This window comes from Callorhinus ursinus, unplaced genomic scaffold (genome assembly GCF_003265705.2).
Source record: "Callorhinus ursinus isolate GAN/ISIS: 27379988/994484 unplaced genomic scaffold, GSC_fseal_2.0 scaffold16, whole genome shotgun sequence".
Classification (NCBI taxonomy): Eukaryota; Metazoa; Chordata; class Mammalia; order Carnivora; family Otariidae; genus Callorhinus; species Callorhinus ursinus.
Window position 1 is genome coordinate 17,423,971 of NW_027397078.1, and position 27,198 is coordinate 17,451,168.

At 41.8% G+C, this 27,198-nt stretch overlaps 1 protein-coding gene across 6 annotated transcripts in view; it reads left to right on the top strand.

Moving 5' to 3' along the window:
- DMD (dystrophin) overlaps positions 1-27,198 on the top strand; it is a 2,222,747-nt gene that overhangs the window by 2,169,640 nt on the left and 25,909 nt on the right. For all 6 annotated transcript variants that reach the window (XM_073901937.1, XM_025857655.2, XM_073901938.1 and 3 more), the window contains 3 exons: positions 1,175-1,333; positions 23,801-24,044; positions 24,839-24,962. In XM_073901937.1, the coding sequence (XP_073758038.1) occupies positions 1,175-1,333; positions 23,801-24,044; positions 24,839-24,962 (527 nt within the window). The remainder of the gene's footprint in view (positions 1-1,174; positions 1,334-23,800; positions 24,045-24,838; positions 24,963-27,198) is intronic.

Here is a 27,198-nt window from a genome sequence, read left to right on the forward strand (position 1 = left end):
AATTGTTAAATGAAATTTAGCTTTAGCTCATTCTGAGGACATAATATGCATTTTGACTCCGTAGTAGACAGTAAAACCATGATCTTTTGGGGGCAGATCTGGGGAAGTTGTTTGGGGGATTGGTTGACTTCACTTAAATGTTGGTTTTTAACACCCAGTAATTATTTTTAGACAACTTTTCCCTTCTCAACCAATTACCTGGCTTGACAGACCAAAATCATTTAAGTCATTTTTTTCCTAAATACATGAATTGTTTTTCAACTCAGAAGACTTAGAGAGGGGAATATCAACATACCATCCTACTCATATCTAACGAGAAACAAAGAGCCTTAGCCTCTCATTAAGAACAGAATGAAGTTCTTATAACTTAGATGTGCACAGGCTTCTAAGGAGCTAGGAGCAATACATTTAGAAAATAATTTCTCCTGTGTATTAGAGAGTTCCTAGTTTTAAGGAAACATTGCAGCTGCCTCCCCAAATGTAAGCCTTTTGCTTCTTTGTTCCTGAAGATTAGTCCTTAAAAGCTATTCTAAAGAATGAGATGCTCAGTCTTCTTTTAATTAGTCATCCCAGTGGCTTTTTTTTTCCTTCTAGTTTTTGTTTTTCTCTCTGAACAATAATTGAATGAAACCATCATTTGTCTCCAGTTTCATTATTGTTACCATTTTGCCTCTATGGCTTTTGTAAGTTCAAACTGGCTTAGCAGAGCAACGCTTTGTGGGCCCCTGAAAAAAATATTAATTACTGGAAAGGCTGCAGGGTTATTTTTCCTGGTCATTGTCAACAAGAGCGTGGGTTAGTGAACAGATTATCTTGACAGGCTTGGTAGTAAAAGCATTATAGAGCCATTGTTATGTCTTTTAATATCTGTTAACTATTGGTTGAATAGTCAACATAAGAGTCCCAGTATTTCTGTAAATCTGCTACTCATTTGCCCATGTAAATAGGCCAATCAAATTCATTTGAAAATTTGAGCAAGAAATACTTTGAATTGTCACCAATAAGATCATAGATCACAACCTCAAAAGTATCAAAATGTCTTTAGAAACAGGAAAAGGGGTCTAATTAATGGTTAAGAGCAAATGTTTCTATTTTTAAATTCACACCCGAGTCCCTGACCCCCAAAGCAAAATAAGGGGGGGAAAAAACCAAAACCTTTGATTTTATTTTCCAGAGATGATGAACATTTGTTAATCCAGCATTACTGCCAAAGTTTGAACCAGGACTCCCCCCTGAGCCAGCCTCGTAGTCCTGCCCAGATCTTGATTTCCTTAGAGAGTGAGGAAAGAGGGGAGCTAGAGAGAATCCTAGCAGATCTTGAGGAAGAAAACAGGTGAGTTTTCTTTCCAGCTTTGTCATTGGTATGCAGAGTGCATACACGTGCGTACATAGAAAAGCACCAGGAATCTTCACTTAGTCATTCTGTGTCTAATTGTTTTCTACAATAATCTGTTTAGCTCCATTTACAGATCCTCTCTCTCTCCTTTTTTGTTACCTGCAAGAAGAGAATGAATGTGATAGTATAATTAAGAAGTCCGAATTTAGGGGTGAAAGGAATTAATGCTAATGGTGGTGATTGATTTGTTGCATGTGTTTCAGAGGCTTTATGTATTTGAGAATAGAATTTAAGAACAAAGCAAGTCCTTTAATTTCACGATTATATGATTTGTACATATATTTGGCCATATTATCTACCTCAAAGCATTTAAGAAAGTAGGTTCGTTGGCTTGGTCGGATCTGGGAACGAATTCATTCATCTTATTTTCCATCCTCAAACACAGAAATCATTAATGCTCACCATCATAGCAGGTTAGTGAGACCATTCCAGTTGTCAGTCATCATCTGAAAAAGCTGTTCGTGGAGAAATAGAAACCCTAGAAGTGAAAAGCCTGAAGAAAATTCACAATGACAGCAGAGAGGACGCAGGTGTAAAAATCTGGGGGTACTCTGTGGTGTCAGGAAAATAGAAATCATTGGACATTTTTTGTGTTACATTTATTATATCACAGGTCTCTTGGTTAAGAAAGGCTTTTAGGTATGATCACTTCTAACTCACTGTGCCTTCTTTAGACAAATGCCACCAGGCAAGTCTTTAAAGGAGCAGTTGCTCAAATTTGTGGGACTTAAGAACCTTTTTCTCTTCGCTTTAGCCCAAGGCACCAAGACCTGTGAATCTAGACAGTGCAGTGTGTCTGAGAACTGGTGCCCTGGGGGCGGGGTGGGGGGGGGAGTAGGTCACCTCAAGATGAAAAAGCGAACTGCCATTCATCCATTGCTTTCTACTGCCACTGCCCTCTGTCTGGCTCTTAAAACCCCTGACTGTGGCCATGCTCCTTATCCAGTTGGCTTCTCTTTACTCTCTTTCTCACCCCTCCAGTAAATCATACCGACTTGAATTGTCTATCTTTCCGGAACCAGGACCCTTCATGGCATTCTTCCTTCATTGCATTTCTGCGTCTAGGAAAAAAAAAAAAATCCAGCTTTTCAGCTGGGCACTTAAAACCTTCCAGAATTTTCTCTTGACTTCCTTTTACAACATTATCTTCCTTTGTGCCTGTGTGTTCCAGCCACGTTGCGGTAGCAGCTGTTTCTGAATACATCCTGCTCTCATCCACTTTCTGGGTCAAGCTCAAGCTTGCTTCTCAGCCTACCCACTAACCCCCATCCCTTCCATATCTGATGAGGGAGTCCTACCCATCCACCATGACCTTCCTCTAAATAATCTTTTCCATAGAGCGCTGTTAGATCCCGACATTTGGAAGTAATCGATCTTTTGCCTATATTCTCTGAATCATGTGAACCTTTCTCAGAGAATTCCCTGACTGGTTTGCCTTTTTATTAGTTAATTCCCATTGCCTCTCTCTAACAAGACAGTGAATGCCTTTGGGGCAAGGACTGTGTCTTCATCCTCGTAATGGTCCCCTAGAGTTCCTAGCACAGTGTGAGTACTTAGGGGGTAATCAGGAAATGTTTGGTAAAAACCTCACTTTAAGAATACAGCAAGGATGTCCCATGAGTACTGTCCAGGAGGCAATACGGAACATTTTGTTGGTTGTAATGGTAACATTATTTTTGGCCTTATTTGTAAGACTGGCACCGAAGGTGATAGTAGATACAACATTTCCCCCTCCTTTATTGAGGATCCTCCTTAGTATCCATCTGTGTTAAATCTATAGTTATTTTAGGGGTCAGAGTCAAATAAGAAGGAAAAGTTGGGATTGGCATGATGAGTAGAATTTGATGTTACCCAGGAATAAAAATATTTTTGTACAATAGGATTGTTGCCATTATGCAATATATCTTTCCATGTCATTGGGTAAGAGTTTTGTCTTACATGTTGTTGGCACACTTTGCTTCTATACCATGAAAACCAGACCAAAGGGTGTTGGTAAAGAGTACTGATAACTATCATTTCATCATTTCCAGAGCACTTTAATGTATTTTGGGTCATTTAATCTCCCTTAAAGCTCTGTCAAGAAGATGGACAGAGAAATGCTGGTTCACAGAGGTTCAAAGGGCTTGACCCAGATTTCACAATCAGCCAGTGGCAGAACCAACTTCCGGTCCAGATTTTCTGACTCAAAATAGCCAACCCTTGCACCAGAGAATTAAAAAGAGTCATTCTTTGTAAACAGAATTTACACAGAATTGTGGCATATTCCCTGGAATGTACCTTGACTTGAGGCAGTATTCTTTTTTTTAAGTTTGTTGTTTTTTTTTTTTTTAATTTAAGTAATCTCTACACATACCGTGGGGCTCAAACCCATGACCCTGAGATCGAGAGTCGCATGCTCCTCTGACTAAGCCAGCCAGGAGCCCTGAGGCTGTACATGAATAAACCAGTTCATGTACTTGTGGTACAATGATAACCACTTTCTCCTGAAAGATATCCAAGACCACTCCCCAAGAATGAAATGGTTCATTCTGTCAAAGGAAGAGAAAAAGAAAGAAAATGACACCAGGGCTCCTTACAGCTCTGAAATGAAGGATCTGATGTTGATGCAAGTCTTTGTGTAAGTCCTCCCGACCTTCAAGTAATGGTCGGGATGAGCTTCTTTCTTCCTTCCTCCACTTTGTCACATTTCACTTCCTACCGAATTCCAAAGAAATGTCTCTCCAGAGCTCCCCTCCCGAAAGTACACTATTTGGTTTCCTTTGCTCTGTCCTCTCTTAAGAGTTCCGCTCAAAGAGCTTCGGAGCTGTAGCTTTGCCTTTATGATCCCTGAATTGAGTGATGCCTAAGGGGCTTTAGTTCACCCTTTCCTGTCCTTCCTCTGAGAGAATCCAGGGGCTCAGTAGATGCCCTCTCTCAGGGCCCGCCAAGCTGACTCTATTTCCTAAGTCAAACTGGGCCATATAATCAGACTAATACAAGCATACTTTTAGAGAAAATGGGAATGGATATTTAAAGATTTTTTTTATTTATTTGAGAGAGAGCGAGAGCACGCATGTGCACATGGCACAAGCCGGGGGAGGGGCAGAGGGGGCGAGAGAGGGACAAGTAGACTCCCTGCTGAGCCCCATACAGGGCTCGATCCCATGACCTGAACTGAAACCAAGAGTCAGACGTTTAACCTACTGAGCCACCAGGTGCCCCGGGAATGGATATTTAAAACTGAGATTGTCCCGTGTCCCTTGGACATATACTTACCATATCTATGTGTATTTTGTGTTCCTTTATTCTGTAGTTAGGACTTAACCTCCAGATGACAGATAGCAAAGGAAAGAGGCTTAGAGATCCCCATTCCTGAGGAGATAGGTTCTTAAATTCTGTTATTCTTCTTCACGACATCTCCCCTTGAAAAAGAGAGAACGGTTAATGTTGAGGTGTCTCAGGGGTGTGTTACCTCGGTCTTTAGGATTCCATTTCTCCCAGTTGTTGGACATAGCATTCAATAAATATTTGTTGAATAAACTGAATGGGGCGCCTGGGTGGCTCAGTCATTAAGCGTCTGCCTTCGGCTCAGGTCATGACCCCAGGGTCCTGGGATCGAGCCCCGCATCAGGCTCCCTGCCCAGTGGGAAGCCTGCTTCTCTCTCTCCCACTCCCCCTGCTTGTGTTCCCTCTCTCGCTGTCTCTGTCAAATAAATAAATAAAATCTTTAAAAAAAAAAAAGAACTGAATGAGTGAAATGAAGCCGAATTTATTTTAATTATAGCACTCACACATGTCCTTTTGACTAAAGCCTAATTTTTATAAAGCATTGCCTTTTAAAAGCTGTTCTTCTGCTTGTTTTTCAAAATACTTCCCTTCTCCAAACTTCTTGATTAACCAAGCATTGCTTTGTCAGAAATTTAAAAGGTTAAACACCCATTTTCCAAATCCTAGGCCGTGTATGTCTCGCCCATTGGCATTCTCTTGATTGTTGGTTAATAGTACAAATATAAAGTGAAAGCTCTGAGCAAAAGGTAAATCTGACTCTGAATTTTCTCAATAGCATCTCATAAGCTTGGGTGACTAGTGACTTAGTCTTTAATGTTTTATTTCTGCATAATGTCCTCACTCTGCAGATAATTCAGATTCACCGTCATTTGATGGAGACCAGTTGGATATTGAGAATTTGATCCACTGTGTGTCCTCAGCATTGCAAGCTCAGAGTTGGCTTTTTTTCTTGCACAGATTCAAAAGCCTGCAGTCTCCTGACTGAAATTAGTAGTGTCAGATTCCGACGTATTTTTCTCTGCACTGTCTAAATGAAGTGAGACTTGCCCTGAAATTCTAGGTGTGACCCTAGCAATGAAAAGGTAGCCTTTGTGAGAGACCAAAACTTACTGTCATCCTGCTGCCTGCATAGCAAATTGATTAGATTGTTCTCGAGTCTAAAAGGAGCGTAAATACTAACCAGATTCACTGGGAAGTCTGAAGTGAATTGAAGTTGTCAGCAGACGTTACATGACAGCAGGGAACTGGGGATTCCTACTACCTACTTGATACCTTTCATTGGTCTTGTTGAGCGACCGGACACAGTGTAGTCTAAATTTGAGTTTTCCTTGCTCCTTTTCATTCCAACAGTGATTATGCCAGATTGTAAATGTTACAGTCCCAGAAATTCTAGATGGGTTACTTACGCCACAGAGCTGAACTCGATGGAAATCACGATCCTGTTGCTTTACTTGTCAATGATGGCATGACCTTGGGCCCCAGGGCTGCCGGTTCTCTGCACAGTGTCTGCGGTCTTTACTCCGTGCTCCTTCCTTAGGCCTTTGTGCGAGTCTGTACTGCTGGTGAGACTATAACCAAGATGAAGGGACGCTGAAGGGGGTCAGGAGTGGGCCTTCCAAGCAGCGGGAGGAGCAGAAAGTGTCTGGGGGAGGAACGGCAGGGAACGTGGGGGAAACTGCAAACAGCTCTGTTACTTTTGTGGCGAGACACGAAATGGGAGCAGATGCGGCCGGACGAGTGGGCAAGGCCGGGCCTGGAAGGGCGTGCTGCTGCCTCACCTAGGACAGGGAGCCCCTCGGGCAGAAGCCCGGGACCGTACTGTTACATTTACACTTCCATCCATCACTCGGGCAGCTTTGTGGAGGGTGACCTTGAAAAGAACTATACCGGAAGAGGGAATTCAGATTGGGAGGTAGTCATGGAAACCCACAGAAGAGATCACTGTGGCCTAAAGTCAGGCAACAGAAATGGGGGAGACAGGCTGAACGTGAGTGGTATTTCTGGGCAGGGGCGCAGAGCTGCGTGCTGTGGTGGTTCCACTGATCTGGGGAGGGAGGGATCGAGTCCCAGTTCTGGAGGGCACGTGGCGAGCTGATGGTGGTTTGCCTCGTGGACTGACAGATCAGGAAGAGGAGAAGCAGGTCTCTTCTTCGTCTCTCTTTTTAAAACAAATATCAGTTTATAGGGTTTACACTATTTATAGACCTCCTTCCTCAAGGGTCAAGTAGCTGAAAGCCGGTGAATGGGGTGTGGGAGAGGTTGAGTTGAGGGCCTGGGGACACATCCACGGGTAAATGTCTGACAGTCAGAAGCGGAACTGTGAAGCTTCCAGAGATACTAGATCTAGGAGCCACCAGCTCCCAAGCAGTAGTTGAAACTGTGAGAGTGAATTTACCTACCCAGGCAGTGTGTGGCAGCAGGAGAACTGGGCTTGGTGGAACTCTGGAAGATTTGAACATTACAATGTCGATTTAATTACCTTTCTAAAAATAGGCTGTCGTGCACATTAAGTGAAATCCAAATGGTTCAAAAAGACACACAGAGAAAAAGGAGTCCTTCTCCAACCTTCTCCCCTGGATGTAGCGTTCCCAGCTCCAAAGGCTACCACCCATGTTGGGTTCTTAGGTACCCTTTCAAAAGTAATCTCTACACTAAATCTTTGCAAATATATTTGTGCTTGTTGGGATTATTTCATACAATACCATGTGGGGTTCACCCTGGTCTTCCCTTTTTACTTAAAGATCCCTAATAACTTCTACATGCTGGAGGAATATGCCAGAAAAAGAGGGGAGGAGAACTTGGGGCTGATGGGAGCATTGGTCCCGAGGAGGCAGGAGGGAGAGCGGTTATGGGCACAGGAGGACGCTTGCCTCTGAAGGGGAGAAGGGCCACCTCTGAAGACAGTGTGGTAGAGGAAGAGCTGAGGGTTTGGAATGGGGGCAGGGAGCATGATGGAAGGAGCGTCAAAGGTCCTGTCGGCCTCACCTGTAATTGGTGGAGATGGGTTTTCCGAGCTGGTCTGTCCATTTCTTTGAAGTTGGATTGGGGCGGGGGAAAAGAGGAGGATGTGAGGAATTTCATGAAACTAGGCCTTCATGTCACTTGGCAACATGTGCCCCCAAAGCCAAGGGCTGCAGAGCTTAGTTAGATAAAGGGAGCTAGTTTTCCTTCGGAAATCGGACACGCAAGATCTGTTTTGGCGAGGGAAGCCACCATATGAAGAGACGCTTTGTGAAGAGAAGCTGAAGGGCAGACACGTTGAATTTAATAAGGTGGGCAGGAGTTGGCCGACTTCGCTCTACTGGGTCATGGGAGGTGGAGTCACCATGATTCAGAGGCTCAGTTTCCAGCTAACCAGTCCAGTAACGAAATTTCTTTCAGTTTATCCAGAGTTAATCAAATTAAAGCCTGAGGGGACCAATTCAGCCTCTCCCAATTCTTGGAAGGGGATGGATAACCCAGAAGGACAATTTATTTCTCCCTTGATCCTAATTCTCTTTATAACTGTCTTGTTATACTGAATGTATTCATGTCGCCTTAAACCTTTTTGGGGAACAGCATGGCGTTTCAGTACAAATACTTCATCTGTTGAAATGGGGAATATATGTTTTTGAGAGACTGGAGTTGGCGCTCCATTCCAGGTCCTCTGTCTCACAAACAGAAATCGTGGAAATGAGAATACAAATCACACTGTTGTCTGGTGAGCTGCGATTCTTGGCGCAGGAAATTGCATAGTGTTGAAGGACTATCAGAAAAACCAAAGAACCCTTCTGGTGACAAGAATATTCAGAATTTACAGGTACCTGCCCTCCCCTTGGACAGCCTGGTTAAAGGTGAAGCTCTTAGAATCCAGTGTCCCTTTTTAGATCCTTCATGAGGACCCTTATCGTCCTTTTGGCTTGCATTACTGCACCATCCTGCTGGAGGAGAACGGACTGTGGTCCTCACTTTCTTTAGTTACTTTCCAGGCCTAAGGATATAATTCCAGTTCAATTCAGTAGATGGATGGTGAGTGCGTAATGTGTTTTTCAAAGTGCCTGCACTACAAAGATGACTAAGCCTTGGTTCTTACCTTCACGGAGCTCAAAATTGAAGAGAAGGCATTAAAATCCAAGCAACTAATGATAAACAACTAATTATAACCCATTGTTACAAGCGCTCTGGGGGCACAGAGGTGAAGGATTAATTCTGTCGGAGGGATTGGAGAGACCTTCACCAGGGGAGTTGAAGCTAAAGACCGAATGGGACTTTTCCAGATGGAGGGAGGAGAGAGGAGGAGCCTCCCAGACTGGTGGGGCAGAGAGTAATGTGCGGCCAGAGCACCAATGACGGCAATGAGAGAGTAGTGGGACGGTAGGTGGAGACCACCGTGCAAAGGGCTTTCTATGTCCTGTTAAGTAGTTTGGGTTTTATCCTGTAAGCAGTTGAATGGTGAACGTTTTTCAAGGAGGGGAAGAGGGAGCTAAAGCTGTGGAGATTGGTAGAAAGATCGTGGAAACAGTTCATTGAAAAATGGCCAGGTTCTGAGCTGAGGGTGTCGTAGGCAAGTGAAGACGGGATGGGGAAATGCGAAGGTCACTGAATGAATGGGGCCGGGGAAAGATGGAGGAGGGAGAACTTGCATGATAGGAAAATTTTTAATTAGGGAATGGGAAATGAGCATTCCAAACCAAACCAGACGACCATAGAACACTCAGGAAAAGCTACTGATTGGCAAAGGTCAATGCATAGGGAAAACGAACTGGGGGCAGAGGCCATCGAGTTCTATTTGTCCAAAGCGATTCAAGGGGCAATTTGCTGTAATGATTCTATGTATTCACTTTCCAAAAAAAGGACTTGAAAAAAATGCATAGTGATGAGATTCCCACAGTCTAAACAGTAAATCAGTGAACATAGTAGGGATTAGCAGAGTTGATGTAATTGAGATTCAGATTTGGTCCCAGCTTCCCTGCTGCCAGTGGGGTAAGAGGAAACATGATTTGTTGATCTCTGAATGTTGGATGAGAGAAGCATGCACCTTCCTAAGGAAACACCGTTTTCCTGGCTCTAAATAGTAACAGGAAAAAAAAAAAGGCTGTCATTTAAGCACCATGTCCTTGCTATGGACAAGAACTGTTGTGAGTACACATAAGATCTTATCTAATCCTTACAGTGACCCTATGAAGGAGAAGTTGTCTCCCAAATAAAGACTCCGTGGCACCAAGTATGAAGGACATGTCATATAGCTAGCAAGGAATAGGGCTTAGATTCAAACTCGGGCGGTTCAGGACTCTTAAACAGTGTTAACACTTGATGTGATCATTGGCTAGAGTCCTTTTTATAACAGAGACTGAAGAAACTTTTATGTGATTGCTTCTAGTGCCTTTGATAATTGCTGAAAGCATAACATTAAAGGCCAAAGAAATGATGCTATTTCTCCATGGAAGAAGGTCATTGTTGCCTAAAATATGTTCTGCAGAATACCTCTACTCTAAGATACTCTTTATAAAAAATGAAAAGTGATTCCAAGGACAGACAAGCTCTGGAAACACTTGTTTTGGAAGGTCATAATTAATTCACCTTTACATGGCGGAGTCTAGAAGTAAAGTAACAGGATTAGCTTGGTTTAACCCAATGTTGCTTACACATACTTGACCTTAGCCCAACTGTAATGTTCTATAGCACACACTTTGCTTTTGGTAGGAAATTCAAATCTGTACTAAATTTTGAAAACCAGGCAAGGAGACAGCACAGTTGGCTCTCTCTTGTGGTTGGTGAGAAGCCTAGCTCTTGTCTTTCGGGGGACATCAGAGGAAGTAGCTATAACAGGTGTCTCTGCAGATGAAGCCTGGATTTTTCTCACAGTAGTTATTTTTGATTTGCTCTAGCAGTGAAGCCCTATAAATGCAGAAACCAAAATGATTTAGTCTGGAAGATCCAAAGATAGGTATTAAGTCATCTCTCATGGCCATAGAAAAATCCTTCTACTGTATTTATAGAACAACCCAGTGAGTAACCCTGGCTTTCTAATCAAACTACAGAGAAGAACTTCCACCAATAACTTGACAAAATTAATTTGATATATGGAATTCTTAACTGATTGAATTTTGAAAGATGTCCACCAAAGATAGCCACTTTGACTTCTATCACCTTTACTGTTGAATTTTTTTTTTTAAAACAGTTGATGCAAAGGCCAGTTCTAACTTGAGGCATCTCCTGGATTGTGATATATATATATATAAAGTATATTATAAATTCATGGGAAGATATTGCTTCCTCTTTATATCTTATAATAGGAATGCAGATATAGCGTTCATCTCAACAGATTAAGGTATAAATTTACAAAGATGTGTAGCTACCCTGTGGTCCTGTGGAATGCTACTTGAGGAAGCAGATTCCTTTTCTGGCACAGAAACGGAGGAGATAAATGATCAGTATATCTGTGTGGCTTAGCAAGTTCCAGTTCAGGGACACCATGGCTAATGGAGACATGCAGGAGACGTTTGAAAAGACGAGTCTGAAGTTTATAAGAGAAGTCTGGATGGAGGAATAATGGGCGTGGGGGTGTGGAGGAGGAAGGGCTTAGAGGAGGTGGAGGCCTTAGGGAGAGGTTAGGGACCTCCCAGGAAGGAAATAGACATGGAAAGAAGACAAAGGACCTCGTGGTGTAGTTACTGTAATCGGGTATGCCCAGTTAGAAATGATTTCCTGGTGTGTATTACTTAGGTAAGTGGATGGCTTCTGCACATGACTCAGCTCATCCTTCTTTTGCCTTTTTTTTAAAACTTCCTTAAAAATTAAAGTTGACCCCCTTTTTTTTTTTGGTATCTCCCAATTCTGGGTTACTTATAGTACCACTCCGACTGCTAACTTCAAGTCATAAATAAGTCCCTATGATCCTTTTCCTATAATTTCCTAGTGAATCAAAGTGATTATTTCAAAGATCAAAATAACCTTTATTTTTCGCTTTAGCAAGGAGCATAATTCCCAGTCCTTTGGCATTAGGGTAAAGGTCGTCACCATGGTGGCACTAGGCAGTATCCCTACACACTAGAAGGTAAGCTCTAGAAGGGTAAAGGACAGTGTCTCATAAATCCGTGTAGTGCTGAGTGTATAAATATATGTGGATTAAATGAATGGATGGGTATGCTCTGGAATTTTCCTGTTCCCAGGTGGATTTTTTTTTTTTTTTGGTTGATTTTTGGCTGGCTTCCATTGTTTTTCTCATTTCTTATGTTATTGTTCTTGCCCCGGATCTCTTATTACACCTGTTGAGGTGGTTCAATCATTTTCCACTAGGGTGAAAACATCTATTTTCTGGGCTTATTTTTAGGCTCTTATTAAAATTCATCATCTAAAAGTATTGAGAAGTATCTGCATAGATAATTCGACATGCACATATATACCCCTTTTCTTTTATACACATGGGTTAAACTTGAATCCTCCACAGTAAAAGAGAGCATGAGAAAAGTAGTCTTCACTGGGGAAATATCCTGTGGGCTATGAGAAGGAGGATTTTGAATCTAGAACTTAATTTTGTGTAAGAGCTTCATTGAGATACAATTCACATACCATACAGTTCACTCATTTAAACTACAATTCACTGGTTATGAGTGTATTTACAGAGTTGTGCAACCATCATCCCAGTCAATTTTAGAACAATTCCCTAACCCCAAAAAGAAACCCCTTACCCGTTTTTGGTCACTGTCCGTTTCTCCCAAAACAACCTTGTTCTAGCCCTAGACGGCCCTGTTTTCTGTTTCTGTGATATGCATATTGATGTTTATATATGAATGGAGTCATGCAATATGTGGTCTTGTGTCAGTGGTTTCTTTCATATAGCATGAGCTCTAAAGAGACCTTTATGTTGTAGCATGTATTTGTACTTGTTTATTACCGAACAATACTCCATCACATGGCTAGGCCACAGTTTGCTCCTCAGTCAGCACGTGATGGACACACGGGTCGTTGCCAGTGAGTGCCTATTATGGATAATGCTGCCCTGAACATTCGGGTACAAGTCCTGGGACGTATTTTAAAGAAATGCTTCTGTCGTTTGTGTCATTGTAACAGAGGAGGTCAGAGGATCCGAGGGGGCCAGAGTGTACAGCAATGTGTGCCAGCAAGTAAAAAATAGGCCATCAAGATGAATTTACTGGGAGAATTTAAGGCCGAGTCTAACTACTCATGAGGGACTCGAGCCGGGACACACAAAGCTTAAAATGATGATTCTCCTAGCGCCTGTTATGGCTTTTTGCTGACCACAGACCATGAAAGTTTGCTATTTTACTGTATTTGTCTGAAAATTGAAACATACTTCCCCCACTGGTACCATTCCTGGGGACTAGATTCCTCACTTCTAAAACCTCTCCAGTCCTCGTGTGCTTTTTGAATGGGTCAAGAGTAGCCACTGTCATTTTTGTTTGGGGTTTTGTTTGTCTCCCCTATTTCCAGCTCTACAGTGAGGACTAATTTTTTTATGAATTCTTCACTTCTTTTTTGAACTTTTGATTAGTACATTTACTCTACAGACTATAGTGTGTTGGTCCCTGATCAGGAATTTGTGAGAAATATCTGTCACTGGAGATAGACTAATGCCAATTAATATTGTCACGTTCTGTCTGTTAGAACTCAAGTAAGGTCTCCACTGATGTGTCAAGGGCATATCCCCAAAATAGAATAAGTACATCTAGATACATGAACCCTGTAGACCTAGCCTGAATATTTTGTTACCACCATAATCAATGGCCATAATTTGGTAGTTTTAAGGAAATCTCATCCTAGATCTTAGCTCAGTGATTTTATTTTGCCTGGGTGCTCAGCTGTGACGCACTTGACTAGAGCACAGATGATGGAAAATACACAAAAATTCCCAGATTCTGGGGTTCCTACAGTAACGGCCCGGGGGGCTAGAGCTGACGTATATATAAAGAGGACAAATACTGAAGAATCTGTTTCGAAGTACTATTTGTGTATATTCTCTGCCAAGCTCAGTTAGTTGATTGCTTTCATTTCAGATAATTTAAGTACCGTTTTTCTGGTAGGAAGCTTTTATCCCACCTGAGTTCCAATAAAAAGCACAGAATGTAGAGAGAAAGAAGTAAGAATAATGAACACTTAGGATGCGCTGGCCATGGTTCTAACAAAGTTGCACATATGGAATATAGACCATATCCTGGCTCATTAATCCTCCTGATGTAATGACTGCTTAAGTCAGTGGCCTAGCGTCAGCACATGGCAGAGCCTAGCTTTGATTCAAGGTCTTCCTGACACCAAAACTGTGCTCTCAAGCCGTGCTCCAGTTTCCTCCTCAGCCATGGGTGGTAAAAGTCACCAAAAAGGCAATGTGTCCAAAAAAAAAAATCTTATTTTCTTTACATGCTTCAGCATCTCTTTTAAAATGCAGGTATCACTAGAAGAAATGGTACATTATAAAATCCCAGAAGGTTTAATAAACTTGTATCATACCTTTATGCTGAGCAAATTTCAGTAGGAAAGGCATTGGAATTAAGAGCTCTGAATACATGAAAGGGTGACAGAAATCCTTCTCTCAAGAGAGAAGGATTATAAATAAGAGCCTGGGGGGGGGGGCGGTCCTACCATTTTTTACTGTTTTGCTTAAGGCAGATCTAAAATATACATACTTTTACTTTCCACCCCTTGAGCTTCTCCTTAAGTAACACTGGCCCTGCCAAAGCACACTCATGTCTTTCTCCATCTAGTTGAGGAGTATTTTTGAGTTGGTGCTTGATAAAATTTTACAGTATAGCTTTAAATAATTTTATTATAATTGAAAAGGTTCCGTGCAGCTTCCTGTTTTTAAAATACATCATGCTTGCAAGATTTGTCTCCCCCCCCCACTTTTTTTAGAAACTGCTAATTTGCTAGATTTATAGTAGCTGTAATAGTTCTATATGATATACTAAATTTGCCTGAATCCAGATTGGTGGATGTGATTTATAGCTGCTTTTTATAAAGTATGAGGGTAAAGTTGGATTTCTCTGGGCCTAATCTTTTTAGATGCAGACCTTTGTAGTTGTTCCCACCTTATGAAATAGACCCTGTGTGTGCTGATGCTTTGGTATACAGGTCAGGGTCTAATACTGGTAAGAAGACCTTGGTGACTGGCACATGATCTTCAGTTCTTTATTTCAGAAACACCATGATATGATTAAGTAATTACACTTGGCATGGAACGTTCCATTTAAAGAGTAGATGACCAACATTGAAAACACTTGACCTCTGTGAATTCACAGAAAGTACACAAAAATTGTTGGCATGTTCCTTATCGTAACTAGCATGTGGGTAGTTATGATTGCTGGAGGGGCCAGGTGCATTCGTGTTTTTAGCAGGTGGATGTAAGGCCAATTTGATTCTTAGATCCATTAGTTGCCAAGGAAATTTATTTATTTATTTTTAAGTAATCTCTACACCCAGCATAGGGCTCGAACTTATGACCCTGAGATCAAGAGTTGCAGGCTCTTCTGACTGAGCCAGCCAGGGGCCCATGCTTAGGAAATCTTTTTTTTTTTTCTTTTTCGTGTAACCTTTTATTCTAGAGTAACATTCAGTACCCGTAGAGTAGTATCCACGAAGTTCTAAAGGAAAGAAAATGTGAGCCAACACTTTGCTCATTTTCATATGTGAGTAACTGACAGGTTGAGTCCTTTCATGTTCTATTTTTCACGAGCTCTTTTTAAAAACTTCTATTTTTTGTCTAACATCATACAGTTACAATTTTTAAGTATAATTGACATACAATGTTATATTGGTCTCACATATACAACATCGTGATTCAACAGTTCTCTCCAGCATGCGGTTGCTCCGCACGATAAGTGTAGTTACCATTATTGACATTATTCCCCTACCCTCTACTGTACTTATCATCTGCATAACTTATGACTCAAAGTTTGTACCTCTTATTCCCCTTCACCTAATTCACCTTGTCTCCCTGTTTTTCCTCCCCTCTGGCAACCACCAGTTCTCTGTATTTATGAGTCTATTCAGTTTGTTTGTTTGTTCCTTTTGGTTTTTAGATTCCACATATAAGTGAAATTATATGCTTATTAGCCTTTCTCTGTCTGACTTATTTCATGTAGCTTAATACTCTCTAGGTTCATCCGTGTTGTCACAAATGGCAAGATTTTTTTTTTTTAATCTTCTTCATCCATTTTTCTTTCAGTGGACACTTAAGTTGTTTTTGCTATTGTGAATAATGCTGCAGTGAACATGGGAGTGCATTCATCTTTTTGAGTTAGTCTTTTCTTCAGATAAATATCTAGAAGTGGAATTTCTGAGTCATATGGTAGTGCTATTTTTAATTTTTTTGAGGAAACTCCATACTGTTTTCCACAGTGGCTGCACCAGTTTGCATTCCCACCAGCAGCGCACCATGTTTCCTTCTTCTCCATCTCGTCACCAACACTTGTGTCTTGGTTTTCTGGTACTAGCCATTCTGACAAGTGTAAAGTGCTAGCTCACTGGGGTTATGATTTTCATTTTCCTGCTGATTCGTGATGTTAAACATGTTTTTTCTTTCATGTGTCCATTGGCCATCTGTATGTCTTCTTTGGAAAAGAGTATATTCAGATTCTTTGCCCAAGTTTTACCTTGTTTTATTTGGGGTTTTTTTTTTTGGTGTTGATTTGTAGGAGTTGTTTATGTATTTTGTGTATTAACCCCTTATCTGATACATTATTTGCAAATACCTTTTTCCATTTAGTAGGTTGCCTGTTTGTTTTGTTGGTTTCCTTTGCTGTGTAGAGGCTTTTTACTTTGATGTAGTCCCAATAGTTTATTTGCACTTTTGTTTCCCTTTCCTGAGGAGACATACACATAGCCAAAAAAATGTTGCTAGGGCCAGTGTCCAAGAGATTATTGCCTATGTTCTTTTAGAATTTTTATGGTTTTAGATCTCACATTTAGGTCTTTAATCCATCTTGAGTTTATTTTTATGTATGAAGAAAGTGGTCCAATTTCGTTCTTTGGCATATAGCTGTCCAGTTTTCCCAGCAACATTTATGGAAGAAACTATAATTCTCCCATTATATATTCTTGCTTCCTTTGTCATAGACTATTGACCATCTAAGTATGTATTGATTTCTGGGCCCTGTGTTTTGTTCCATTGATGTGTTTGTTTGTGTGCCAATACCATACTGTTTTGATTAGTACACCTTTGTAGTTTAACTTGAAATCTGGGATTGTGATACCTCCAGCTTTGTTCTTCCTTCTAAGATTGCTTTGGCTACCCCGGGGTCTTATGTGGTTCCATACAGACTGGGATTATGGGTTCTAGTTCTGTGAAAAGTACTATTGGTATTTTGATAGAGATTGCATTGAATCTTGTAGATTGCTTTGGGTAGTATGGACATTTTAACAATATTTTTCTAATCCATGAACACTGAATATCTTTCCATTTGTTTGTGTCAGCTGTCCTTCATCAAAGTCTTGGAGTTTTCAGAGTACAAGCCTTTCACCTCCTCAGTTAAATTCTATTCCTAGGTATTGTATTCTTTTTGCTGTAGTTATGAAATGGGATTGTTTTCCTTGTCTTTCTGCTGCCTCATTGTTAGTGTACTGAGACACAACAGATTTCTACTTCTTTATTTTGTGTCCTGGAACTTCACTGAATTCATTTATTCTAATAGTCTTTAGGGTTTTCTCTGTAGAGTATCATGTCATCTGCACATAGTAACAATTGTACTTCCTTACCAGTTTGGATGCCTTTTATTTCTTGTCGGATTGCTGTGGCTAGGACTTTCAGTACTATGTTGAATAAAAATGGTGAGAGTGGACGTCCTTGTCTTGTTGCTAATCTTAGAGGAAAAGCTCTGAAGTTTTTCACATTGAGGATGATGTTAGCTGTGGGTTTGTCGTTTATCGCCTTTATTATGTTGAGCTGTGTTCTAAGCCCACTTTGTTCAGAGTTTTTATCATGAATGGATGTTAAAGTTTCTCAAATGCTTTCGCTTCATATACTGAAATGATGATATGGCTTCTGTCCTTCGTTTTCTTAATGTGGTATGTCATGTTGATTCATCATTTTAACTTAGTACGCAATTTGATTGGCTAATATTTTGTGGAGGATTTTCTCATCTATGTTCATCAGGGTTATTGGCCTGTAATTTTCTTTCCTGGGAACTGTTCAGGTACAATAGGTAATAACTCTTCCTTAAATGTTTGGTATAAAACACCTGTGAAGCCATCTGGTCCTTAGCCTTCTGTTTGTTGGGAGTTTTTTAAATTACTGATTCAGTTTCATTACTACTAATCAGTGTGTTCAAACTTTCTGTTTCTTCCCAATTCACTTTTGGGAGAGTGTATGTTTCTAGCAGTGTACGTAGGTTGTCCCGTTTATTGGCATCTAATTCTTCGTATTTCTATTGTGTTGGTTGTTGTTTCTCCCCTTTCATTTCTTATTTAAGGACTCTTCTCTTGACAAGTCTGGCTAAAGATTTATCAATTTTGTTGATATTTCCAAAGAGCCTGCTCTTAGTTTCAGTTTCTATTTCATTTATGTCCTCTCTGAACTTTATTATTTCCTTCCTTCTATGTTGGTTTTTCCTTTTCTAGCTCCTCTACACATAGATTAGCCTCGGTTAGATTGAGACTTTTTGTTTTTTTCTTGAAGTAGGCCTGTATCCCTATGAACTTCCTTTGCTGCATCCCAAAGATTTTGAACCCTGGTGTTCCCATTTTCATTTGTCTTTGTATTTTTTTTATTTCCTTTTTTTTGTTGTTGTTGACCCATTCTCCACATGTTAGTGCTTTTCCAGTACTTGTTTCTTGCACTTGATTTCTAGTTCCATACCCTCCTGGCCAGAAGAGAGGCTTGATGTGATTTTAGTCTTCTTAAACTTACTGAGACTTGTTTTGTGGCCTAACATGTGATCTGTCTTAGAGAAGGTTCCACGTGCACTTGAAAAAAAAAAAAAGTGTATTCTGCGGTTTTTGGATGAAATGTTCTGGTTAGGAAATTTTTTAATGTAAACCGGTGTGTGGACAAGCATGTTTGTACATTTGATGCCAAAAAATGCATCAGCTACATCTATGTATGTGTAGATTGGAGGGATTTTTTAAAGCTCTATGGAGAATAAGAAAATAATGGGAAACTTCCTTTGCTGCTGGAAGAAACTGTGGTGACAAAAGCCATGTGCGCTGAATTTGAATTAGTGTTCTTTAGAGGGCTGCCAGAGAAATATAATTTACAAGATAATCAAGAATGTAAATAGATTCTCTGTGGAGTCATCTGATTGCTGACATATATTCAACTATGTTGAAATGACAGCATAAATACATTTCTAACAATTAGAGAATTAATAGGGGTCAGATGTACATGTATTAACTGCAAGAAAAGCAAAATATATATTGGTAACAATATAAATCGACAACCGTTAAAGGGAGTAAACCATGTATTTGTAGTTAAGCTTTAAAACAACTCACCTTGGAACAGGGGTAAGTATCCCACTGGTCTTTTATGGAAATTTTATAAATACTGTGTCCAAAAAAAAATCTAGTATCACGACACACTTTAAAAACCTCTATGCCAATGCCTTGGAAATATAATAACTTTAATTCCAAACCCCTCACAAAAATATGCCCTGAACAACTCTGCGACCGTGACCACATTTATTAGGAAAAGTTAACCTCTAAACATCAGTCTTTCAAATAAACACCTTTCAAAGAGAATACCAACTCCAAGAACTTGGTATTTTCCTTGTTTTCTGGCCAATTTTGAACCTTTGGCGGGACATGTTGTTCTGCCTCCGAGCTTTAGGAGGGAAAACTAGTCCCACAAAATTTTGTTTTTGAGCTTAATAGAAGATTTGTTTGGCTCATTTATTATTTTTTTTAAAGATTTTCAAGTAATCTTGACACCCAACATGGGGCTCAAACTCACAACCCCGAAAATCAAGAGCTGCCTGTTCTACTGATCAAGCCAGCCAGGTGCCCCACTCATTTGGCTCATTCCATCCTGTTATGGTGAATTTATGTTTGAGTGCACACTGAGAGAGCACTGACCGTACGTCCATAAAGTCAACATGTCCGGGTGGGCTTCTGATGAGGATAACCTGAGCCCTTGTTCTGAGGCATCTTCCGCTGCTCCTGCCACTGATCCAGTGGTAGATAGCATATGGAATGAAAAGAAGAAAACCAGGGCCTGGGGAGCAGCATGTAGGGATAAGTTAGTGGACTTTCTGTTCCTGCTGTAACCACAGGAATTATTAAAATTCTCTTTAAATGCCTGGCTCGGGGGCTCCACCTTTTAAAAATCAGGGCTCTGGGGCGCCTGGGTGGCTCAGTCGTTAGGCGTCTGCCTTCGGCTCAGGTCATGATCCCAGGGTCCTGGGATCGAGCCCCGCATCGGGCTCCCTGCTCTGCAGGAAGCCTGCTTCTCCCTCTCCCACTCCCCCTGCTTGTGTTCCCTCTCTCTCTGTCAAATAAAAATCAGGGCTCTGCAAAAACACATTTGGAGAGACATACACAGACTTGTACTTGAAATGAAAAATGACCAGTTTGGGCCTCTGCCGGCGACAAGAGCTTCTCCATAGCCATGGATGTGGCATGACGCTCTCCTGCAGGTAGCCTGGGGAGGAGGTGAGGTGTGCAGTTGCGAAGGAGAGCATTGCTTCACAGCCTTGAAACCAGGACCTGAACCATGGTGCCCGGTGATGAGAGAGAGAGAGCAATCACTGCATTCGTACCGCTCAATCCAAGAGCCATAAACTTGCGATCTAAGACATAGCTCTAGACCAGAGGCCCTGGGTGGGAGCAGCCACAAAACTGCTTGACAGAGAGAGGTGAGTTGAGGAGAAGAGGAACGCAATAAGGCAATAGCAAAGAACTGGGGCGCCCGGCGGTGGGTTGAGTCAGTAAAACATATGACTCAATCTCAGGGTCGTGAGTTCGAGCCCGGTTCTGGGTATAGGGCTGACTTAAATAGATATGTAAAAAATAAAATAGCCAAGAACCAAATGGATCTGCCAGAGAACATCTTTGGAAATGCAAACTGTGGTCACTGAAATTACTAGACTGTACCCCATCAGAGAAGCTCAGGGAATTAAAAAAAAAAAAAAATGTAAGTAAGCATTGAAGAGAAATGGAGAATTTACCACCAGGCTCCCAAAGATATCTAGGAGGAGTTTCGGAAGAACATGGAGGAAATGGCAGAGAAGCAGTATTTGAAGCCGCAATAGCTGAGGATCTTCCAGAACTGAAGAAGTATATGAGTCTTGAAGGAAATGATCCCCTGAGAGCAATTTCCCACATCTGGGAAGGCAAGAAAGGGCCTCCGTAGAGCAATTGGTATTCTTCACAGCCCCGTTTTGGGAAGCCCTGGCTGAGTCAAATGAGCCTTTTCTGGTTTATAGAAATGTAATGTGTTGTATATACTAAACCATGTTTTATGAACAAAGACACTTAGAAAGAACTCAGAAAAAGAGAGCTTTTTGGACAACTAGACCCTGAAGATCAAGATACCAAGGAAGACCTCTCCAGAAAAGGTAGTCTCTCCTGTGTGTATCTTTGTGAAGAGTGGGTGGGAAGACGGTAATCATTTGCTGTACTATGCTGAAGTCCACATCTAAAAATAGTGTTTTCAAAACGAACACTGTGGATGTTGAATAGGATTCTCTGTTAAAAGATGGTGTTGGTTGGGACTTTGCAGTGAAGCTGGATTTCTTCTAGGTTCATGAACAGCTGCTGGGGGCGGGGGGAGTTAACTCCCATCACATGAAACCTCGTAAACACTAGATGCTGCTTTAAGTTCACAGAAATATTTCGATGACTGATTGCCAGTTGAGCAGCTAGGAATTGGATTTAATTGATGTCAACAACCACATACCTTGGTTCCTACCTAGAGGACTGATGCGCAGAATCTGGCTTCGGGTAAACATGTTTCGATAAAGTGTCTTATTACTCCTTTGTCAAAGCGACTTGCCCTGAAACAAAGTGCGTACACACAGCTCTCCTTGCAGAGTCATAGAAGATAGACAGGATTTCAGTCAAAACAGATCAGAGCTGATATTCCTGTAGATGAGAAAGATCAGGTATTGATTTCCCGCATGACTTTCAACAATTCTAGAAACCTTGTAAAATGAGGTCCAGGATAGAGCTTTAAAATGAAAAAAAAAAAAATAGATTGGATTTTATGTCTTCTTCCACGGGGACATCCAGCATTTTGGAAGCCGTACCATCCCCTGTGGATCTTTCAAGTATGGAACATCCGAAAATATTTCCTTAACTGAAACCTGGTCATGAGATGATCTTACTTTCTCAAGCTGGACAGCGGGAAGACTCTGCTTGTCTCTCGTGCCTTTTCTCAGAGATCCAGACCTCCCCCATTCGTGGATAGGCAGTTCTCTCAGCTGACGAAGCATCGTCTGTGAGCAACAGGAATCTGTCATCTTACTTTGGTATTTCCTGAAACTAGAAGAAAGAGATCAAGCGTTCTGATCAATAGTAGCAGTGTCCTCCGCTGGAATTACCGTCTCAGCAATTCTAAAGCAAGAAGGAAATCTGTACCCTTAAATGTATTTATTAAAAAACATAAAAAGTTTCAGCATTCAACCTGCAGAGCTAGAGGAAAAAACACAGTGAATTGTAATGGACGTAAAGTAAGATTGGAGTTCAGAGACTCAGCACATTCTTGGATGTGCAGACTCCATAACACGAAGTCAGTTCTTCCCTGTTGAACCTATATGCCCCCACTGTTATTCAAACCCTAAGTTTCAACAAGAGCCATGACACTTTTAAGGCAGGACAGAGTAGGAAGTCCTCCCAGACACCAATTTATTTCAAGTTGTAGTAAGTGATCTGCATGGGGACTTAAAAATAAACCCACAGAACAGAGCGCTCAGAAGCACAGTGATGTATTTATGGGCACTTGATGTATTGCAGAGCTCCCCTTAGAAATCGGTGAAGAAAAGATGGACTTTACAGTCAAAGAGGCTACCTTCATCACTTACCTATGGGATTGGGAGTAAAATTAGATCATGTCTTTAAGACACCAGGCACAAAAGATTCTGGGTGAAGTAAACTTTAAAATGGAGGTATAAGGAAGATTTTCTTAAAACATAAAAAGCAGAAAACATAGAGGAATATATTGAAATTTAAAATGTGTGTACTACAGGTTGCCATGAACGCGTTAAAGAGATTGCTGAAACCCCAACAACTCCACATTCAGCTATGTTCTGTAAACAGGTATCCAAGGAGACAGAAGGAAGTTAACTGCATCTTTGTTTGTAATAGTGATGGGTGGAAACTTAAATATCCACTGACATGAGAATGTTGTTGACCTATTCAAGCAGCAGAATAATACCTTAAGACAATTAAAATCAGGAACTATTATGTATCAACCTGGATAAACTCCAAAGCAGTGTTGAAGGCAAAAAGCAACTCTCAGAATGGTATGTATCTTCTTAAACATAACGTTCTTAAAGTTTAAGAACATGCAAAACAACAGGTTCAATCACATGAAATGGCCACTTTTGTAGGTAAGACAAACAGCCAAATATCAGCATGTGCACTCAGTTCAACCTAATCTTTGTGCATACATTTGTGGTAATGGTAGACATTGAATTCAGAATGGCATTATCTCCTTTGGGGGGGGGCAATGGGGGAGAAGGGTCTGCTAGGGTATCGAGGAGAGTACATAGGAAAGCTGCAGCTTTATCTCTTCAAAAACTTTTTGAAGAAAACACGGCAAATGTCTCATTTATTGAAACAGTGTGGTGGGTTCATGGTTACGTTGCTGCTAAGCTGTTCTCCATTGCTGTTGCGAATGTGGGATTTTTTTTTTTTTTTTTAGCAAACCGGTGTTGACAGAGGTATAAAAATTTGTAATCTCATGACATTATAAGGAAAGGGTTGTAAAATGAACCCATTGCTGCTTGCTCATCTGAATGTGGCGCTCATAAGATAAGAGGTTGAAAAGCATATCCCCTCACACACCAAGCCGACTCTTCCGATGTTCTTTTGTTTCTTAAGCATTGCGAGGATCGTCATCATGAAAACCATTCATTAAGTACCTCTCTTTTGCTTGCTATTGTGTGTGGTGGTGGTCAGATGTCTCTCTCTGCCATTTTATATGAAATCTGATGATGATTTTCAACTTTCTGGGTTTTTTTTTTCTTTTTCCACTTTCTGTGATGCCAACAGAAATCTGCAAGCAGAATACGATCGTCTCAAGCAGCAGCATGAACATAAAGGCCTGTCCCCACTGCCGTCCCCGCCTGAAATGATGCCCACTTCTCCCCAAAGTCCCCGGGATGCTGAGCTCATTGCTGAGGCCAAGCTACTGCGTCAACACAAAGGCCGCCTGGAAGCCAGGATGCAAATCCTGGAAGATCACAACAAACAGCTGGAGTCACAGTTACATAGGCTCAGGCAGCTGCTGGAGCAAGTGAGACCCACATCTCTCTCACCTGGGATATCGACCGAGATTCCTTTCTCTTCTCTTAGAGAACTCCGAGTCCATTGTAGAATTGTGACCAGTATGGATTTGTTGAGGACTTAGGATGTGCCGAGCAAAGAGCTGGCTCTCAAGGGAAAGAAGACGAGGAGGAAAGCTAGTGTATCTTTTTTATGTTTGTTCAAGATTGTTGCCTACAAATTTTTTTTTTTTAATTTGAGCCATTTAAAATTCACCTTGGGGAAAAAAATTCTGCAAGGTTTCCCCTGGTCTCCTAAAAGTGAGAAATTTGTCTTATTTCCTGGTAGACCTTTCCTTTTTTTTTTTTTCTAATTCCTAAAACATAATTGTTTCAGCCTCCAGTGAAAACCTAGCAAGATAGTGCATTGTAGTAGGCCCTGACTTTCTGGGAATTTTAAAGTTTGAGCTATGTTCTCTCCATCCTGTTACTTCATGCTTTACGAAAGTATGAATTCTCTCCTACGCTGCTGTGGTCTCACAGGGTTTTACCATTCTCAAGTGACCTTCTAAATCTTTCAGTTATTTGGTCTAATGATTTTATATATCTTGTTCCATCATGGCTGCAATTTCTTTTCAAATGTGTAAGGCAGGCACAATTCAGGTACAAAGACAAGCTCCATGGAGCTTATCAACAGCAACATTTGGGAGGTTTCTTATTGGAAAAGGTTCTAATTTCTGAGTCCTATGAGTAACCCTTTTATATTTGTACAGTTATTTGAGTGTTTATCCTGAAAACTAATCCTGTTTTCTTTTGGCTACCTTAGCCCCAGGCAGAGGCCAAGGTGAATGGTACCACGGTGTCTTCTCCTTCCACCTCTCTTCAGAGGTCAGACAGCAGTCAGCCTATGCTGCTCCGGGTGGTCGGCAGTCAGACTTCAGAATCCATGGGTAAGCGTCTCTCAGCCGCTCATGGATTTTGTTTTCTCTTCAGGCCTGGAAATGGTGAACTGTTTGCTCAGAGGTTCACATCATCAGCTAAGTCGCCTACTCTATACAAGCCACGGTCGTAAATGTCTTCGGGGTGCAAAGATGAGTCACATAGTCCAAACCCCCTCAAGGGGCCGGCCATTCAGTTACTCAGAACAAGGCAGTGTAGTAGTCAAATTTCATTCATTTTGGAGAACAGAAAAGGCTTTACGATGAATGGGTGTTTGGGAACGGTTTTGAAGGGTGAAGTAGGAACCCGGCACTCTTTGAAGAAGGAAGAGTGTGAAGTGGAGATGTAGAGATGAAGACCTTGGGCCCTGGGCAGAAACAAGCCAACAGTCCATGTCAGTAGAGAAATGGGGTCCAAGCAGAAGGGCCAGGGTAGAGGGAGGGAAGTAATGCCACAGAGGAAGGTTGGGGTCACGTTGACCAGAATGTTGAGCAAAGGTGTTGGACTCATTTTGGTCAGAGTCGGGGAGCCACTGAAAATCATATACACCTGGTAAGAAATGTCGCCAAAGAGGTATCCCGGCAGCTGTTTCTGGCGCAAAGTAACCCATCTTTCCACCTATACCTATACGAGGCCAACACAGAGGCCCAGTTCTGGGAGTTCATAGTGTAGGCTTGCTAGAAGACTGGGAGACTACTATTTGCAAACCGAGTACCTAGGGCTGGGGGCTTGCCTGGAAATGATGGGGTTGGAAGGAGATTGTGATCCTTTTGACTGGGTACATACTATTTTTGAGGAACTGGCAGGTCTGAGTCGTGTGCGGAAAGAAGCAAAAGCACAGGTCTGTGACTGGTGTGAAAGGGCAGGCTGGGGAGGTGACAGTGCGCTCCACAGAAGTGGTAGCTGAAGGGTATGAGAGGAGAAACGTAGAACAAAGGTGTTTGGATCCCGTGTCTTGAGAAAGACCTCCCTTTGAGGAAGGGGGTAGTGAAGGAGGGGAGAGCCGGTAGAAGGCAGATGTGGGCAACAGGTGCAATGCAGGAAAGGGCTCAATGGGAATGAAAAGAAGTGACAGCTCGTTGGATCATGTCAAGATCAGTTAAGACACTTTTGGAACATTACTTAGTCACAATGAGGACTTAAGTGAAAGATGAGTTTGTCGAGGAAATGGTCTAGTGTTATTCTTCCACAGTGTTCTTTGCCAAGGACCGGGTTCTCAGAAAGCTGGAGGGCGTGAGGCATAAATGATAATAGAGTGTCACCAGCCATCTGCTTATTGGCTTTTCCTGCCATGCTAGACTTAGACATTTGGGGGAGCTTGTGTGAAGGCCGCAAATACTGGGTTTATCCCCCTCATTTCTCCTCCTCTCTCTTTTTTTGAAGACTTATTTTAAGGGCGCCTGGGTGGCTCAGGTCATGATCTCAGGGTCCTGGGATCAAGTCCCGCATCGGGCTCCCTGCTCAGCCGGGGGGGGGGGGGGGGGTGTCTGTTTCTCCCTCTCCCACTGAAAAAGATTTATTTTAGAGCGCACACACATGGGGCAGAGAGGCAGACTCCCCGTTGAGCACAGAGCTTGATCCCACAACCCAGGAGAATGCGACCTGAGCCAAAACCAAGAGTTAAGACACCTAGGCACCCCCTTCCTCCTGTCCTAAGGCCCAGCATGAGGAATCGGAATCCCATCTTGTATGTTTCCTTTTCCCTGGATCCTAAACTGGATATACTTGACTCTCTAGATCTTACCTCACAGAAAGGGAGAGACCTGGGTCTCCTTGATTCCTCACCCTCAAAGCTCTGATATCATGGTGTGTTGACAAATTCATTTTGTACCTAAGGTGTTCCATGACAGTAGCGTATAGAGAGGTAAAGTGATGGACCCAAAGGAAGACTCAAGGGACCATGGTCAGGAAAATTTCAAAGTTGGACATTCGTGGGGACCACTGAGAGGGGGCTTTTCGTGGGCTTGAGGAGACCAGGTTGGTTGGGCTCCTCAGATGGTAGGCAGGTTCGGAGGAATGGAGAAAGACACTGAGGAAGGTGGATGAGGGGGCTGAACGATGAACTTCAAGAACCTCAGGCACTGGGCAGAGTCCTGTGTTCCTCCAGAGAAGTCAAACCTTGCAGGAAAGCCAGGCTTCAGTTGTTTCGTGAAGGAACAGAATGTGGGTGAAGTGGCTTTCCTGGCTTTATCACAGCTCAGTGATTGGGGGCAGTGTTCGCCTCAGATTCTCTCCCCACCGTGAGAT